Source organism: Macaca nemestrina, chromosome 12, assembly GCF_043159975.1.
Source record: "Macaca nemestrina isolate mMacNem1 chromosome 12, mMacNem.hap1, whole genome shotgun sequence".
In the NCBI taxonomy this organism is placed as follows: domain Eukaryota; kingdom Metazoa; phylum Chordata; class Mammalia; order Primates; family Cercopithecidae; genus Macaca; species Macaca nemestrina.
Window position 1 is genome coordinate 132,058,705 of NC_092136.1, and position 16,367 is coordinate 132,075,071.

Here is a 16,367-nt window from a genome sequence, read left to right on the forward strand (position 1 = left end):
CCCAGATCCAGCTGGGACTTACCTTGCACTATGAGGTGAACCCGGGATGTTTTGGGATGATTGTCTGTCTGCACAGAGCAGGTGTATGGACCTTCATCATACACATCCACGTTTTGGATCATGATGCTGTACTGGGTTGGTGTATTGACCAGGATGATCACACGAGGGTCTATGGACCACTTGTCATTCCCAGCGTAGAGGATGGTGCTGCGGTTTAACCAGGCCACCCGGGTTACCCGGTCATCTATGGTGCACCTGCAGTGAGGCCGGGAATGGTGGAGGGAGGAAGAAGGGAAAGAGAGTGGAGAGATTATATAATGTGGTAGATATGATGTTGCATTCTGAGGAGTAATTGAAACAACATAACACAGTACTAAAAGGAAACAATTACTGATGAAACTTCCTAAATATAAACTAAGAGTGACCAAAATCATCTTGAAGAACTGACAATACAAAATCACTTCTATTTGATTTCGAGACATATTATGTGAATATCTTTGCCATCCATTCGCTTTCCCTGTTATTTTTTTCCCATAGGCTTATATGAAAATTAGTTTATGTTTCTTGAGCACATTTACCACTTTGAGGAAGAAGTGGCCCAGGGGCACATGGGAGAGAGAGTGGATCAGCATTTCAAATAGGTCATAGATAATCCACAAAGCAAATACTTAACTTGTAGTTAATCAAAAATTGAACATATTTACCTCCAGACCTCCCTGGTGTTGATAATCTCCTTATACCCCTAAGCAGCCCAAAGCCTGCAAACTACAATTTATAACATGGGTTGGTAAAATTCACCTTAGAAAGCCAACACTTTTTGAAGAAGTCAAAACTGCATCTTAGGACATCAGGAGAGGAAAGAAGAAAATTATCAGCAGAGTCCCTGTTCCTCAGACACTCTGTCCCATTGGGAGACAGAACAAGGCTATTATCAAAGCAGGGAGCTGTGCTCCACCTCCCACCTACTCTCCTTAACAATTTGAGGCTATGAACACAAACGAGACCCATGTGTTGGTGTGGATGACCTGCGGGCTGTCAGGCCTGACACAAGACTGAACGTGCTGGACGTCTGTGCATGTGCCCAGGAACTGAGGACGTGGGAATGGAAGCATGAGGAAACAGAATGCTTTCTAAATGTGGGTGCACACCCATCACTCCATGCTACACATAGGAAGGCACAATGACAACCAGCCTTGCAATGTCCTGGCAGAGAGAGGAGGGACGTGAGTCCAACACCTGCAGGTGAGGAGAACACGGGGAATAGGCATGGCCTTCCCTCACTGGATCTGACCTAACACTTGGGTGGCAGCAGTGATCCTTCAGGCAGGTCTCAGGAGACAGAAGGACCCCAGAGACACTGGCCACAGTAGAGAGGTCAGGATCTGGTCAAGTGGCCAGTCTCACCTGGCCTGAGTGGCTCAGGGTCTCCAAGCACCAGAACCACAGCCCTCTAGAATGGGGAAAACACCGGATCTATGGCGGTCCTCTCCTTGGTTGGTAGGAAGAATAAAAGTAATACCAGCTTCCAGTAACCCAGGCCTTTTTATGAACTGGCCCATCTGCCCTTCAGCCGCTGAGAAGTTGGGTAGGGAGGGTATTAGGCACTCTCACAATATCGTAGGAAGAGATTTTTCTTTGCTAAATAAGCATGTGAACAATACAAAGTGAATAATACATGTAAATAACACCAAGATGATACAGGCCCAGCTAACCATTCACTCCTCACCAATGCCCAGCACCCACTGGTGATTTGGTAGCAACTTGTTATATCTCGGTCTACATCTTACTCCTTATACACATGCATGAACTTGTATGAAGCTTGTGTTGATTTGTTTTCACCTGAAATAGAATCATACTCTAATATTCCAATGAAACTATTTTTTTTTTTTTATTTGACCACAGGCATCCCTTGCACACCAGCAGTTACAGACCTCAATCTGCAAGCTTTCTAGGTAAGCGAGTTTCCAGGGCCCAACTGCATCCACCAGTAGGACCTGATAATTTAGGTACCATTGAATGATTCTTTCCCATCATTATAGAAATGTCATTGGTATAAAGAAAAATTGAAGTCATGTTATCTCCTCCACATCATGAGGCATCTCACTTCTTTTCCTGTTGTTTTCTTTCTTCCATAGCATTTTTCTATTTCCCTTATGATGCCCTAATGGATCTTAAACTCTAATGGATCCTTCCTGCTCCCCACTTTCAAAGGCTTTTCTTAGGGAAAAAATATGATAAATGTATTCATTCTCAACTGCAAATGACTGATAAGGGCAAACCTTTCCTAAGGATAGGTGAATTTTCATAAAGAAGGAATCCCTGTTTGAAGAGTTCCTCCCAAAGAAAGTTCGAATAGTAGAATTCCAAAAATGCCTGGAAGTAGATGCTAAATTGAGACAGAGTGAAGGGCGTGATGTTCTAGTCCCTTCTAGTTGTGTGGTCTTCGAGGCACCACACAACCCAAGTGACTAAGTGAAAACAAATATTCTTGCTTTAATTTTGCTCAGTTATGTAACCCCTTGGACATTTTTAAGTTGCCATAAAAAATCGTGTAAGCTACAATGGAAAAGGATGAATTTTTTGGTCTTTAGAAAATATTCAAATTTAAAATATTTTTTTAGGTTACAAAATTCCTGTGTGTGTGTGTGTGTGTATTTGTTCAGTAGAATTTAAATATCATAGTGATTAATGCTCATGATTATCTGCCTTCAAAATTCAGGAACTCTTTTTCTAAAAGTCATAACATGTGCATTGTTCCTTTTTAAACTGGAACTTGTTTTCCCATTATATATCTTCTGCAGAAAAATGTATTTCATGCTTGAAGGTCTTTTATTGATCGCCTACCATATTTATTTGCAACCAAAAATATATAGAGATTGAAATTTAAATTTATTTTATGTCTTATGACCATAAAACTTTAAGCAATAATATATTTCTTAAATGAATGGTCATTAGAAATATAAAATTGATAGAACATAAATATATAGCACATTTTGTTAAGTAATAATTAAACATGAAAAAGTAAACTTACTAGAAATACAGCTTTTAAATAGATGGATAAGCCCCTTTTTTAAATGCCATAGATAAATATCACATACTGCTAGAAGGAGATGGAGTTCAGGATCAATTCTATTCCCACTTTTGCTTTTAGAGAAACCTTGTTCACGTAAGAACATGGAAATGAAAATTGTGCATAGCAATGCCACTCAATTATTTGAATGCTTTCCAAGATATATGCCAAAAATCACATAGTAATATAGCTTCAAAGATAATTTTAATGATCTCGCAGCTGACAAATCAATTAATTCCTCTTTCAATTTCTTTTAACGCAATGAATTGGAAAATACCTGACTTGCAAAGGGGTTTATAACCCAGTATTAAATTCATTCAATTTCTCAGTATCTGGAAAGCATATGATACCATTTTACCAGGCCTTGTCAAATGACTATAAAAAGATGTTATTATTTTACTGGAAGTGCCTTGTTTAACCCAATACACTCAGAAATGTTGGGAAAATATATTATACTGTTTATTTTAATATGCTAAATCACAGTGCCCTCTGTTAGAACATGTCTCATCTCCGAGTTCTAATTCAAAATGGAGAATGCACTAGCTTGGCCATGAATCTATTCCTGATGCAATCAGGTATCATTGCCTTTAGTGCTCTGTTTTGCTTCTGTGGGGGTCTCCTTCGAGACTGGTACCCCGCTCCATCATAGTCGGGTGATGAGGTGACAAAGAAAACGAAAGAAGGTTGTCTCCTGGATGGTGTGTGAAGTGGGAGCTGTCAGAAGGGAGATGCAGAATTACATTGCAACCTCAGGCACTTACTCAAGCAGATCAACTTTAGGTAATTTGAGATCTTTGAAGTGCATTTCCTGAATCTTATCATTGTCCTTGTACGGGACCAACCACTACAGGTTGAGGGTGCATAGAACCGGTGCAAATGGCCACAGGCTTGAGTAAGGGCGGACTTTGAAACAGGTCAATCCAAAACTGCTCTCTGGGCCAGAGCACGCTCTCAGTGCCCTGGTCACACAGCCCTTGGAAAGCCTGTGTTTTCCTTGGTTAATCCTGCGTCAGGTGAGCGGCCATGATCTGGTGTACTTGCTCTTGGACCTGGGCCTCCTTATGGGCATGGAGTGCAAACAGAAAAGAGTAACTGAGGAAAAGCCATCTCTCTAAATGGGCAAAGATGGTTCCCAAGTTTGTATGGTTCTCAGAACCTAACGACAGAGAAACTGAGTGAAACAATGAAGTCAGTTGAGGAAAGTTATTTTCCTCATGATGTTGCTGTGCTTCAAAAGAAAATGTAGTTTCATGGCTTTGTGCTTTCTTCCATCACCTTAGGACTCTTCCATGGTCCCCTGAACAGCAGGAAAGAGAACGCAGGGAAGGACTTAAAAAGTTGGCTTGAGTGCTCTTCTAAACTCAGGCTCCTTCCCTGCTGTCTGTGGCCATGTCCTGGACCCTCATTAACAAGAAGCACAGAGGGGAACACTTTTGATGTTAACTAAGGGGGAGCCAAGAGGCACGTTGAGGAAGGTTAATGACAACTTTCTGATCTCTTGGAAATTATTTCAGATATTTTAAATTCTTACGTTCCAAGCTAACCCTACCTACTGATCCTTGATAAAACAGAACTCATTACAACTACATCACAAGTAACCTCTAATAGTGTATATTGCTTGTACAGAACCAGGCATAGTCGTAAGAACTTTCAATATATCAAATCATTCTATCCTCATAACTACCCTTTGAGATGTGTTCTGTTAATATTATATCCACATTTTACAGATGAGGAACCTGAGGCACAGACAGGAAAAAAGGAAACCTATCTGGAAGACACTCGTACACATTCTTAACCTCTAGCCATGTGTGAGGAAAGAAGGTGTAAATGAGAGTCTGGAAGAGCAAAGAAACGCCTGACAGACATCAGAAGGCAGAGATCTTTCTGAATATGTGCCATGGGGTTAAGATCCAGGGTTGTTTTGTTTTGTTTCCAGAGGAAGAGGTGCAGTTAGGGAAATCCATGCCTTAAAGCGGTGGTTTTCAACCTTGACTGTGCATCAAAAACAGATTGCTGAAGCCAGCCCTCAAAGAGCCTTTGGTTCACGGGCCTGGAGGGAACAAGAATGTGCATTTTCAACGAGTTCCCAGTGGATGTTGATACTGCGGCTCTGGGGACTCCTCTTGGAGAACCACTCACTGCCTTAAAGAAACCAGGCAAGTGATGGGCTGGAATTTTAATCAAAATAATCACGGAAAAGTAAAATCGGTCGGCTTTAACTTTTTTGTGTTCTTTACTTCTGTTTTTATATTTTGTCTTTGAAAATGCAAAAAAAAAATAAAAAATAAAAAATAAAAGTGCCACGATTCATTCAACAGATATTGAATGAGTGCCTAAGGTGTACGAGGTAACTTCCTAGGAGCTGAGAACACAGTAGGAACAGGCCAACAATGTTCCTGCCCCATGACACTACACCTAGTGAGAGACAAAGGAAACATGTATGTCTAGATATATTTGTTTCAGAATGACACCTGGAGAGAAATAAAACAAGGTAAGGAATGGAGAGTGTATCATGGGAACTGTGAACATATTTGGAACAGAATTCTCAGGAAATGCCCTTCCATGGCCTATGTGCCAGATGTTGAATGGCTGAATGTTTATAACTCTAAACTTGGGTGCCATAAGATGCATGTCCAAAAATTATGTCTAACTTTAAAATGAAATTCTCATCTCACATACATGCACAGATAGCTGCAGGAACATTTAAGTGATCTGGGTGGTTGGAGAGCAAGTCTTTTAAACCAGCTTCAGCAATGGTGTCCTCATATATTGATGACTTTGTACGTGTTCGAAGAATTGATCATTGATATTTTGAAAAACTGAGAGTTAACTAGAAAATGCCTTTACAGTTCCTTCTTTGTTATGGTGATAATACCTAAAACAGGGTGCATACCCTTGTGTTTTATTTAGTAGACAAAGGCAAATGTAGTTAAATCTGTAATTCAGACTCATCATCCTAAACCTCCATTCTCTTTGTAATATACGGATAATATCGAAGATCCTAGACTCTTCATAGAGTTTACATCTCTGAATTTAATTATTTATATTCTCATGTGTTAAACTATGTCACATGGATAGTAACCATACTCAGTATCACCAGCACCTCCCAGCCTCTACCCAGCAGCTAGTAGGTCATCGATACATATTTATAATGATAAAAGGTGTACGACAATGTTTCTCAAATGGGCATCAAAAGAACCCACATAAAGAGACATATATGTGGGGACATACATGTGTCCTTCTGCAGGATATCTGAATCTATATCTTTATCTGTATCTACCCACACATAGACACACACAGAGTCCATGGGCTCTTTATGTACATTTTTCAATTTAGTGTTTTCTTTTCTATTATAATTGGGAGATGTATAATATAAACCTATGCTAAATGTGGTATGACAACAATTAAATGTAAATGTTCAGGTTTGCATCTGTGTTCACCACACTGGCATATTGAGAAGTCCTTGCACTGTCTCAGGCTAATGACAAAAATACAGAGGTGACTGGCTTTGTCAGTGATGCCTTCCTACCAGCAAAAGCTGAATGATGTGGGCTCAACTGTAGTAATGAAGGTTCCCAAGCACTGGAATGAGCCACTGTGGAAGGAGAACTTCATTATCACAGGATGCGGGTGGAACTCAGAAGGGAAGGCCTTACAGCAGTCAGTGCCACATCCACACTGCAACTTGGGATTTAATTTTATTTATTTACTTATTTATTTATTTTTATTTTATTTTATTTTTATTTTTTGAGACGGAGTCTCGCTCTGTCGCCCAGGCTGGAGTGCAGTGGCACGATCTTGGCTCACTGCAAGCTCCACCTTCCTGGTTCACGCCATTCTCCTGCCTCAGCCTCCAGAGTAGCTGGGACTACAGGCGCCCGCCACCGCGCCCGGCTAATTTTTCATATTTTTAGTAGAGACGGAGTTTCGCTGTGTTAGCCAGGATGGCCTCGATCTCCTGACCTTATGATCTGCCCACCTCAGCCTCCCAAAGTGGATTTAATTTTAATAAAACATCACCTGTTCCATTAAGTTAGTGTTCCAAGTTTAAATTTTAGTGGCTATATATGTGCATAAGTTATAATCTCAGAAGTTACAGTCATATAAGAGTGTAAGCTTAAGGCATTTATACCTTGTTTTATGATTGCACATATATAAAGATTTTTTAATAGTTACCACTGGAAATCGATGAAAATCTTGTCTCTCTTCCCATCCTTGACCCCTGCTTTTAAAGTGGTCTTCTATAGAGTACTCAATCGAAGAAATGCTGGGTGGAATTTTAAAGCCGAAATGCATTTCTCTGAATTTACTTTTTAAATACATTCCCCCATATTATCTTGTAACTTTTTGGTTTTCCTTTTTCATAAATGGAGAGTTAATTGAATTTTTGCTAAGAAAAACCTTACTGTGTATCAAAATATATGAATATAAATAATGCCAGTCCAAAAACTGGGAGGAAGACCTTGCTTTAATAAACTCATAAACCAATGATAAATAATTTTTTAAAGGAAAAAGAACAGGCAGGCCAAAATGAAACATATTTAGATCAACTCCCAAGGTATTCTAAATTGCAAAAGCTGTTTTCCCAGAAGGCTTTAACTACTCAGTTATTTCCTGAGTTACAAATAGAGCCAACTTCAGAACATCAACAAGGACCCTAAATTATGTAGGGGAAAACTTTACGATTCAGATAGTCGGAAATGCAACGAGAGTAATAACTCTGCTAGAGCTAATATTTGCTGATAAGGTATTGGCTGAGAATGTATCTCAAAGCCTCTGCAGAAAAAATGGTGAGGGATAAGAGCTACTTATGGAGAGTACAGCACAAAAATATTTCAGTAGTGCAAGGGGTTGACTTTGAAGTCTGGCATAATATGACATCTGCAGCTCGCTGGAAAATTGGAAGACAGGACCACACTAACAGCAGCTGGAGGGGAGATGTCACGTTAATACATAGGAAGGGCGCACACCCACGTGTGTGTGCATGTGTATGTGTGCGTGGAGGGGGAGGGGAGGTTACGCAGAGAAAAGACACTAATGCCTTCAACATGAGGGCCTGCAACATGAAGACACAGAGTCGTGGAAACACAACCAAGGGAGGTTGAGGGCTTTCCTGAAAACAGCATCGCCGGAGGCAGAAAATCAACCGCTGGATGATAATGTGCTGCAATTTCAGCCATGTCTGATGACAGATGAGTCCACCAGAAATTGCTCATTGTGTCCTGACGCAAGCAAGGGGAACCTCTGGTCCCCACAAGCACAGTGAGGACTCTACCTGAATGCAGAGAGCAATTTCCCATACCATGCAAGTGAGGCAACTGTGCTGACGGCAGTTCAGAACAGAGTATCCGATGCAGGGAAGGAAAATGAAAGGCGTGATTTGTATGGAAAGATGGCTCCACAAAGAGGCAGAAATTGCTTACAACTACAAAAGAGGGGTTAAACTGCTTGGCTGTGGGAGGAGAGAGGAGGAGAATTCCTATCTTGGTAACAGAAGTAAAGCGTAGGGTAGTGAAACGTAATTACAAAAAGTAAGGGTGGGCAGAAAGGCCAGAGAAAGCTCTCTGAACAAAATAATGAATGATTGAGATGGTTTCTTCCCAGGCTTCAAGTCACTCTATAAATTCACAGGGTATGTTGAGATCACATTATTAGTTTCCCAAGAAGAGGTAGGCAAGGTTGAAATAAAAATAACAACAAAAAACATCTAAAAAGACAATACCTGCTTTCAAGGTCCTTATGAGCTCAGACAAATGATAGGACACAAGAGTGTTACAAAGGCACCCTATTACATTCATGGATACAATAAAAAGTATATATCTGTCCATTTGTTTAACAGATATTTAGTAATCACCTGCTAAGGACCAGACACTGTGTCAGACCTTATAAATAGAACATTTAGGAGAGACACCCCGTCTCTACCCTTGTGAAGCTTGCAGCTTTGAGGTAGCAATATGCAATAAATAAAGTCACAGAACACTGATACACGAGTACAAGCTGAATTAGGATGGTGTCTTAGTCCATTCCATTACCATAAGGCTGGTAATTTATAAAGAAAAGAGGTCTATGTGGCTCACAGTTCTGCAGACTGTAGAGGAAGCGTGGTGCCACCATCTGCTTCTGGTGAGGGTCTCAGGAAGCTTCCAATCATAGCAGAAGGGAAAGGAGAACTGGCATCACATGACAAGAGAGGGAGCAAGAAAGATGGGGAGGAGATGCCAGGCTCTTTTAAACCACCAGCTCTCCTGCGAACTAACAGAGCCAGAAATCATTCCTCACTCGTTACTGCTGGTAGGGCACCATACCATTCATGAGGAATCCACCCCCATGACCTGAACACCTCCCACCAAGCCCCACTCCAATCTTGGGGTTCACATTTCTAGATGAGGTTTGGAGAGAACACACATCCACACCATATCAGATGGCCATGTAGTGGGGTGGCGCAGGCAAGCCCTTACTCACACATGCAGTCAAGAGACAAGGCCACTCTGAAGAAGTAACATAATGGTTAGATTAACAGACAAATATCTAAAGCTGATAACTCAGAAGAAAAACTGGGTACAAGTGTTGGGTACAGATAGCATCTTAGATAGAAGGCGGGGCAGGCATGTGGGGTCTGGGATTGAGGTTGACTCAGGCAAGGAATGGAGTGGAAGCCAGAGTAGTCCAGGCAAGATAAACGAGGACATGGGTGTGTTCCACGGGGCTGCGGAGGTGGACATCTCTATGGTAAAAAGTCTGCATAGGTTTAAGTGGAGGCATGTGTTTCATGAGAATAGGCTGGACTTCTTTTGGAAAATAGATTGTAGCAGGGCCAGAGGCAGAAAGAATAGTGAAGGGACTATTGCCTCCCCGTAGATGTGAGAGTACAGTCACATGACGAGAGGGTCTGCAGCTTAAGGAAGAGCTTGAGGGAGCTAGAGTGAAGGAAGGAGTCGTCAGAGAATCAGGCGTGAGATGTTGATGAAATGTTTGCAGCCAACACTTTAACGAACTTTGATGGCGAAGTGGAGTGGGGCAAAGACACAGAGGTAGGGGGAATTAGGTTCTTCAAAGGGTGTTTGTTTTGCTTTTTTTCTTTTTTTTCTTTTTTTTTTTTTTTGAGGCGGAGTCTCGCTCTGTCGCCCAGGCTGGAGTGCAGTGGCGCAATCTCGGCTCACTGCAAGCTCCGCCTCCCGGGTTCCCGCCATTCTCCTGCCTCAGCCTCCCGAGTAGCTGGGACTACAGGCGCCGCCACCACGTCTGGCTAATTTTTTTTTTTTTTGTATTTTTAGTGGAGACGGGGTTTCATTGTGTTAGCCAGGATGGTCTCGATCTCCTGACCTCGTGATCCGCCCGCCTCGGCCTCCCAAAGTGCTGGGATTACAGGCTTGAGCCACCGCGCCCGGCCTGTTTTGCTTTTTTTCTTGTTGCTTATTTGTTTTAAGGGTAGGAACACTTGGGAACTAATTAATTCATTTTGCAAATATTTACTGAATACCTATTGGGTGCTGGGATGTTTCAATCTTTTGTTAGCCCGCATATCACCTGTGCATCTTAATTCACTAAATCTCAGTGGGACCGTAGTCTGCATTCCCAACAAGCCCACGTGCTGAGGACTTAATGCACTTTGAGTAGCCTGATTTTAGGCAGTAGAAACAAAACTGCATGAGACAAGGACCAGGCCTTCTTACACTGCAGTATGTAAGTATATACTAATGAGAATGATCTTATCAATGGGAGCAAGTGCTACTGCAGGAGAAAGGGGATAACTGTCAGAGAAAAGTTACAGGGAAAGTGAGAAAACATTAGATACAAAGCACACGAAGGAAAGGGCCTCCATCTGCTCTATCATAAGAGAAGAAAAATTAAGAGAAACCTGGGTAGCTTTGTGGATTCAGCTATGGGAAAGGCAGGAGGCAATCGAGTGACGGTTTCTCTTTTCTCCAAAGTAGAAGACCAAGTTATCAGTTGAAGGTAAGTGGGAGAACAGAAGAAAGGGGATGAAGGATGCAAAAAAGTGAAATAACTATTGCAGAAAATGACACCAAAATTACTAGGGAACTATAGTGGGATTTATAGGCTGTGTTGAGGTCCCATTTGTAGTTGGTGGTCAAGAATTTGTAGTGACAATATTCTGCTAGCTTTGAGGATATTCTCCAGCAAATGTCCAGGTTCAGGAATAGAGAATGTAGATGATGGGTTCATCCTGTGTTGGAGTACGCTGGGTGAGCAACAGGAAGGAAGCCAAGGATTACAGGAATTAAAAAATATTGAATAAGAAGAGTGAAGATAGGAGGGGCTGATGGATACAGAGAATGTGGTAGGCTCAATGCATTAGAAGTCTTAATAAAGTCCTCGAGCAAATCAGCTGGAATGAAAGAAATTGTACATGATGAAAAGTTGAAATAAGTGTTTAATGAGCAATAGTCACCCTTGTTAATGATGGGGGGTGTGAACTAACTTAGAGGCCAGTTGGGTCTTCTAAGTTCATAGTGACAATATCAAGAATGATGATGAGAGTTGAGAGTTCTTTATGAGCCTTTGTGAAATGTATAAACGAGCATTGCAGAGATAATTATATATAATGTGCTGTTCAGGAGAAGGCCTGTCATCGGACAGATGTGGGCTCTGCCACTTACTAACAGAGGACACTGAGACAAGCATTTTGTTTAACCTCTCAGAATCTTCATTTGTGCATCTGTGAAGTGGGATGTACGTTATTTTCCTCATGGCATTACACAACGCTCTCATGAGGACTGAAGAAAGTGATGTGTGTTGAGAATAGGAATTATACCAGGTAAATAGTGCCTGCTCTATTACTATGACTCTATTGCCTCATCTGGACAAATATAATTCAAGCTCTATGATCTGAGAGTCCATGTGAGTTTAACCAAGTGATCCTGAATCTGTTCACATGTCCTGTTCCAAAGAGTTCTGGTACCTTCTCCTTCTGTATTTTCAAATCTATAAAAATGGACGTTTATGTGGTGTTAATCAGAAATAACACGAAATTTACATTTTTAGCATTACTAGCTAATCCGTCTAGGGCCATTCCAGTCTACCTATAGATTCTTGCACTTCTAGTAACATTTTCTGTTTTCTCAAAAATGTCTTACTCTCCAGAAATGTTGTATACTCAACCTGTGTAGAATTCTGCAGTGGGATTTCATTTCCCTCTGCGGTTTATTTTCTCAGCTATAGCCACTGAGACAACTTTAACTTTTTATTTTGATGAGGCCTTTTTCACAGTGTGTTGACACAGTGGTTGATGGGCTGGTTTCTAGATTGATGTCCTGTGGTTGGTGAAATGCTGTATTTCTAAAAATATGTAATTGGGAGATCAATCAACACAATTGTGCACACCTGAAACAGAATTCAGTTGGTCCACAGGCCCCAACAGCTTAGGCACCAGTGTCCTTGTCGTGGGCAGCTTCAGTGTATAAACAGGACACCACTCACTCTAGAAGAACCATTCGCAAGCAGATTGAGGTACTCCTGAAGTCAGATGCAAACCATGTCAGCACTGAAGGAGATGAGGGAAATGGAGTGATTGGAATCAGATCACAGGTGAATGGGTTAAGGAGCTTCAGAGAAACACATCCAATTCCCTAAGGAGACATTCACTGCACAGATACTGCCAGGCATCATGGAAAGGGGAAAATTATTCTAAGAGTCTTACTACCAACCCAAGGTGACACCATTAGCTAGTGAAGCAGTTTTTTAGAGTCAGGAATGGGGTTGCACCTTAGGATAGACGAGTAAGCACAGATTTTAGCAATTGGTGTCTCCACAGAAAAATGCACTGAGCAATCTGCTAGGGTATTGTCATCTCTTCTTTTAGAGTCACAGTCTGGCTTTGGGACACCTTTATGTTCACCTTCTTCCATCATGACTAACTTACATTGTGTTAGTCTACAGTACAAGGCAAAGCCATTTCAGAAGCAACGAGCTTTTGGGTATAGAAGAAAAGTGTCTTTTAAGGCAAGAAAGATGAAAAGTCTCTTCTTTCCCACTATCCAGCCCCATTTTCCTTCTTTCCCAATATCCAACCCCTCTGGTCATCACCAATGGTTTGGAATTCCATGGGAAGCTGTAAAAGGCAGTGAAGGCAGAGCACTCACACCTGCCTGCTTGTTACATACAGCCTTTCAGGGAGCTCCCCACTGACTAGTCAGGGATGCCTGAAGAAGTCACCCAGAACAATTCTTGTTACTTATTTGTCATCTGGCTCTGACTCTGCCCTCCCGTCCTCCACATCCTGAACAGCTTTAAAATTCAGCCTCCCAATTTGTTCATTATACTTGGCAAAGAAGTGAGCAAGATGAAATTAAAATGTTTCCCAAGCACACACCATTTTAATTCCATTCAATAGATTATCCTGACATATTTACTCATGACCATGTCTGTCTCAGTATCATCCATGGAAAAGTATAAATTAAAATTTTAAATTAAAAGCAGAGAGTCTGGGGAGCTTGATATCTTTTTGAAGAATGGCGCAAGTCAGCCACAGGCTCCCGCACAAGTATCGTGGGAGCAAAGGCTTTGGCACTGCAGAAATTACAGCCCACAGATTTCCCTACAAATACCTTCCTACATATAATGTACGGGATCACAGAATCCCAAAGACGGGCAAAAGCTCAAAGGCCATTCTTCTTTCTCCAGAATTGTGCATAAACAAACCTCCTCCCTTTTTGGTTCAAATGAAACTCACCCAGAACTGCTAAAGGACTGATTTATTTATGAAACCAAAAAATATACTGAGAATTGATTTGCTTTTATTCTGTCCATAAAATTTCTGTGTAGCATATGGGGTAAGATAATAAATATTTTAATAAGAAGTATATGAGTTCCAGTCACAGGTCTGTAATTTACTAAACTACTGATCCTCTGTGAGTATCAGTTTTCTCATTTGGAAATAATATTTGTAAAAAAAAAAAACCAAAACACACACACACACACACACACACAAATGAACAACTACTATAGATTGTAGTGAATATGCAAAGAAACTATTCTTTTTAGCACTGTTGCCACAGTTCTAGAGCATAGTCAATAGTCAATAAATGTTTGCTATTATATTTACATTTACTTACAACTGAAGAGTAATGATACCCCCCACATTATAGTGATTTTAACATTTCCTAGTGTTCATCTCTCCATCTACGCATACAGCAGTTATACAGTTTGGAAAATTAAGTAAGACATCCATCTCTTCCAATCACAACCCATAGACGGTGCTGCCTCAAGTTTAGAAAACAGAAATTGTGTGTGTTCAGGTGACTGTGGGCTTAATGGCCAACCAGTAGGCCAGTAACTTTGCTTGATTCATCCTGTGCCATCCTGCAGATTACACATCTGAACAAAACCTTACTTGAGTTTTTAAAAATAAAACTCTCATGAAACAGACAGATGGGCAGAGACAGATGGCGGAGGAGGGATGGGAGGTGAAGTCTTCACCGTTCCTACAGCATTGCTCCTGTAGAATGTCAACTCTGCCTGTTTAAAAATATATGCTATATATTTTTAATAAGCCAATCATCTTTTCCAGAATAGTGGCTTATTTTATATAGATTATGCGAACTGTCTCTCTTAAAAAATAAAATAGAAGGCAGGCAAAACTCGTTCCTTGGACCACGAAAAGCCCAGAGAGATATTCCCTGGAGGCAATAAAGCCACAGGGTTAACTTTTGCAAATGTTTCCAGTTCAGGTCCCAAGAGTTGCTGCTTTTAATTTGTGTCACCTAGAATTCCGCACCACCAGATTGCTAATAAGGGAGGAAGAGGGTATTCTTAGCTGCTGGGACTCTCTGAATTGCTCTGAGGCAACCAAAAGAACAGGAAGTCTGACCCGAAGGTAACCTGAATTTCTCCAGCCTTCTCCATTTTACTCATGTGTATGAAACAGCACTCAACATGTGGGCAAAACACTAAGAAAGACTGAGCTTGTGGGGCTCTCTATAGAGGAGGATCCTTCCATAGAAACTTGTAACTGAGAGGGTTTAAGAAACTCTGGCATGAAAACCCAAATTTTCATTATAAGTAGGGAAAGTTGAGTTTCCTTATCATGGATTTTAAATAAATAAGATGAGAAAGAAAGATAGAAGAGGGGAGAGAAAAGGAAGAAAAAAAGAGAAAAAAGGAAAAAGAGAAGAAATAAATCTTTAGAAATGCATATGTAGAAAATGCATAATTTACTCTATACTTTACAGCCAATATACCACCTTAATTGGTTCTCCTCAGGTGACTACTGAATGATTATGCAGTTCCTCAGCACACTGACTGCAGATTCCTGGTATTCTGTAATGATTCTTTCGTAACACTTCCCTACTTGGCACTCAAGAGATCTGCTGTCTGTGCTCTTATAACTTGGCCTCACATTGCCCTTGCCAACAGTCCACCCTGGGTGTCTCATTCTCCTTTTCCTGCTCACACCTCGACTAGCACAAGTCCTACTTAGGCCACAGATACAAAGAGAAGGGTCCCCTTTGACTCAAATTAACTGTGGGAAAGCAAGGCACAGCCTGGTTAAGCCCTCAGGGATTCCAGCAGAGTGGAGAATTACTCTTGTCTCAGTTCATTATAATGAATAATAAAGAAATACTTACATGTGCTTTTTAGTAAATTATTCATCTTGTGCACCGAAGAATCAGGGCAGTAATACGTAAGGGAGACAACTGGTGAATTTGGGGTCCTAAAGTACTCAATCTAAAGCGTTCTCAAAGACCAACTCCTACCTTCATTAAGCACTGAAGTAGTTGCAGATCTTGGAAAGAAGATTTAAATCAAACACTTCCATCTCCCTCCTTGCTCTCTGTGTGTGGCTCCCTGTAAAGCTGATGCTATTTATAACATATTTGTTATTTTAGTGTAGCTCCAAGTCACTTGAAGCAACCTGAAAATCTCAGCAGGGCCGCCACTTTGCTGTCTGCAGCCATCATCAGGAGATAATTAAGAGAGTGAGAATTGTTTCCAAAACAATAAAGCTCTTCCAGGACCCTCATCATCCCCATATTCGCTCAGCCCCAACCCCTCTCTATTAACAGAAGATCCATTGATTCCTGTAGGAGACAACATATTTAGCTTGATTCTTCACTGCTTCCTATTTGATTTCATTGTATTATCATTTGTTCATGCTAAGGGGCCAACATATTGAGATGTTTTGAAAACCATCACTGATTGTTGTAATATCACCTTCATTCCAGGGTAAATTAATATGAGGAATGAAATATTTTGGGGCTTCAGATTTTGCTCCTCTAAGAAATGAGAGACTTTGCTCTTCTTAGGCCTTCACTTTTCAAGCTTAAAAAAAAGAAAT

General features: G+C 41.0%; 1 protein-coding gene across 13 annotated transcripts in view; it reads right to left on the minus strand.

Moving 5' to 3' along the window:
• LOC105476165 (opioid binding protein/cell adhesion molecule like) overlaps positions 1-16,367 on the minus strand; it is a 1,438,816-nt gene that overhangs the window by 249,123 nt on the left and 1,173,326 nt on the right. For all 13 annotated transcript variants that reach the window (XM_071076070.1, XM_071076074.1, XM_011731839.3 and 10 more), the window contains one exon: positions 23-255. In XM_071076070.1, the coding sequence (XP_070932171.1) occupies positions 23-255 (233 nt within the window). The remainder of the gene's footprint in view (positions 1-22; positions 256-16,367) is intronic.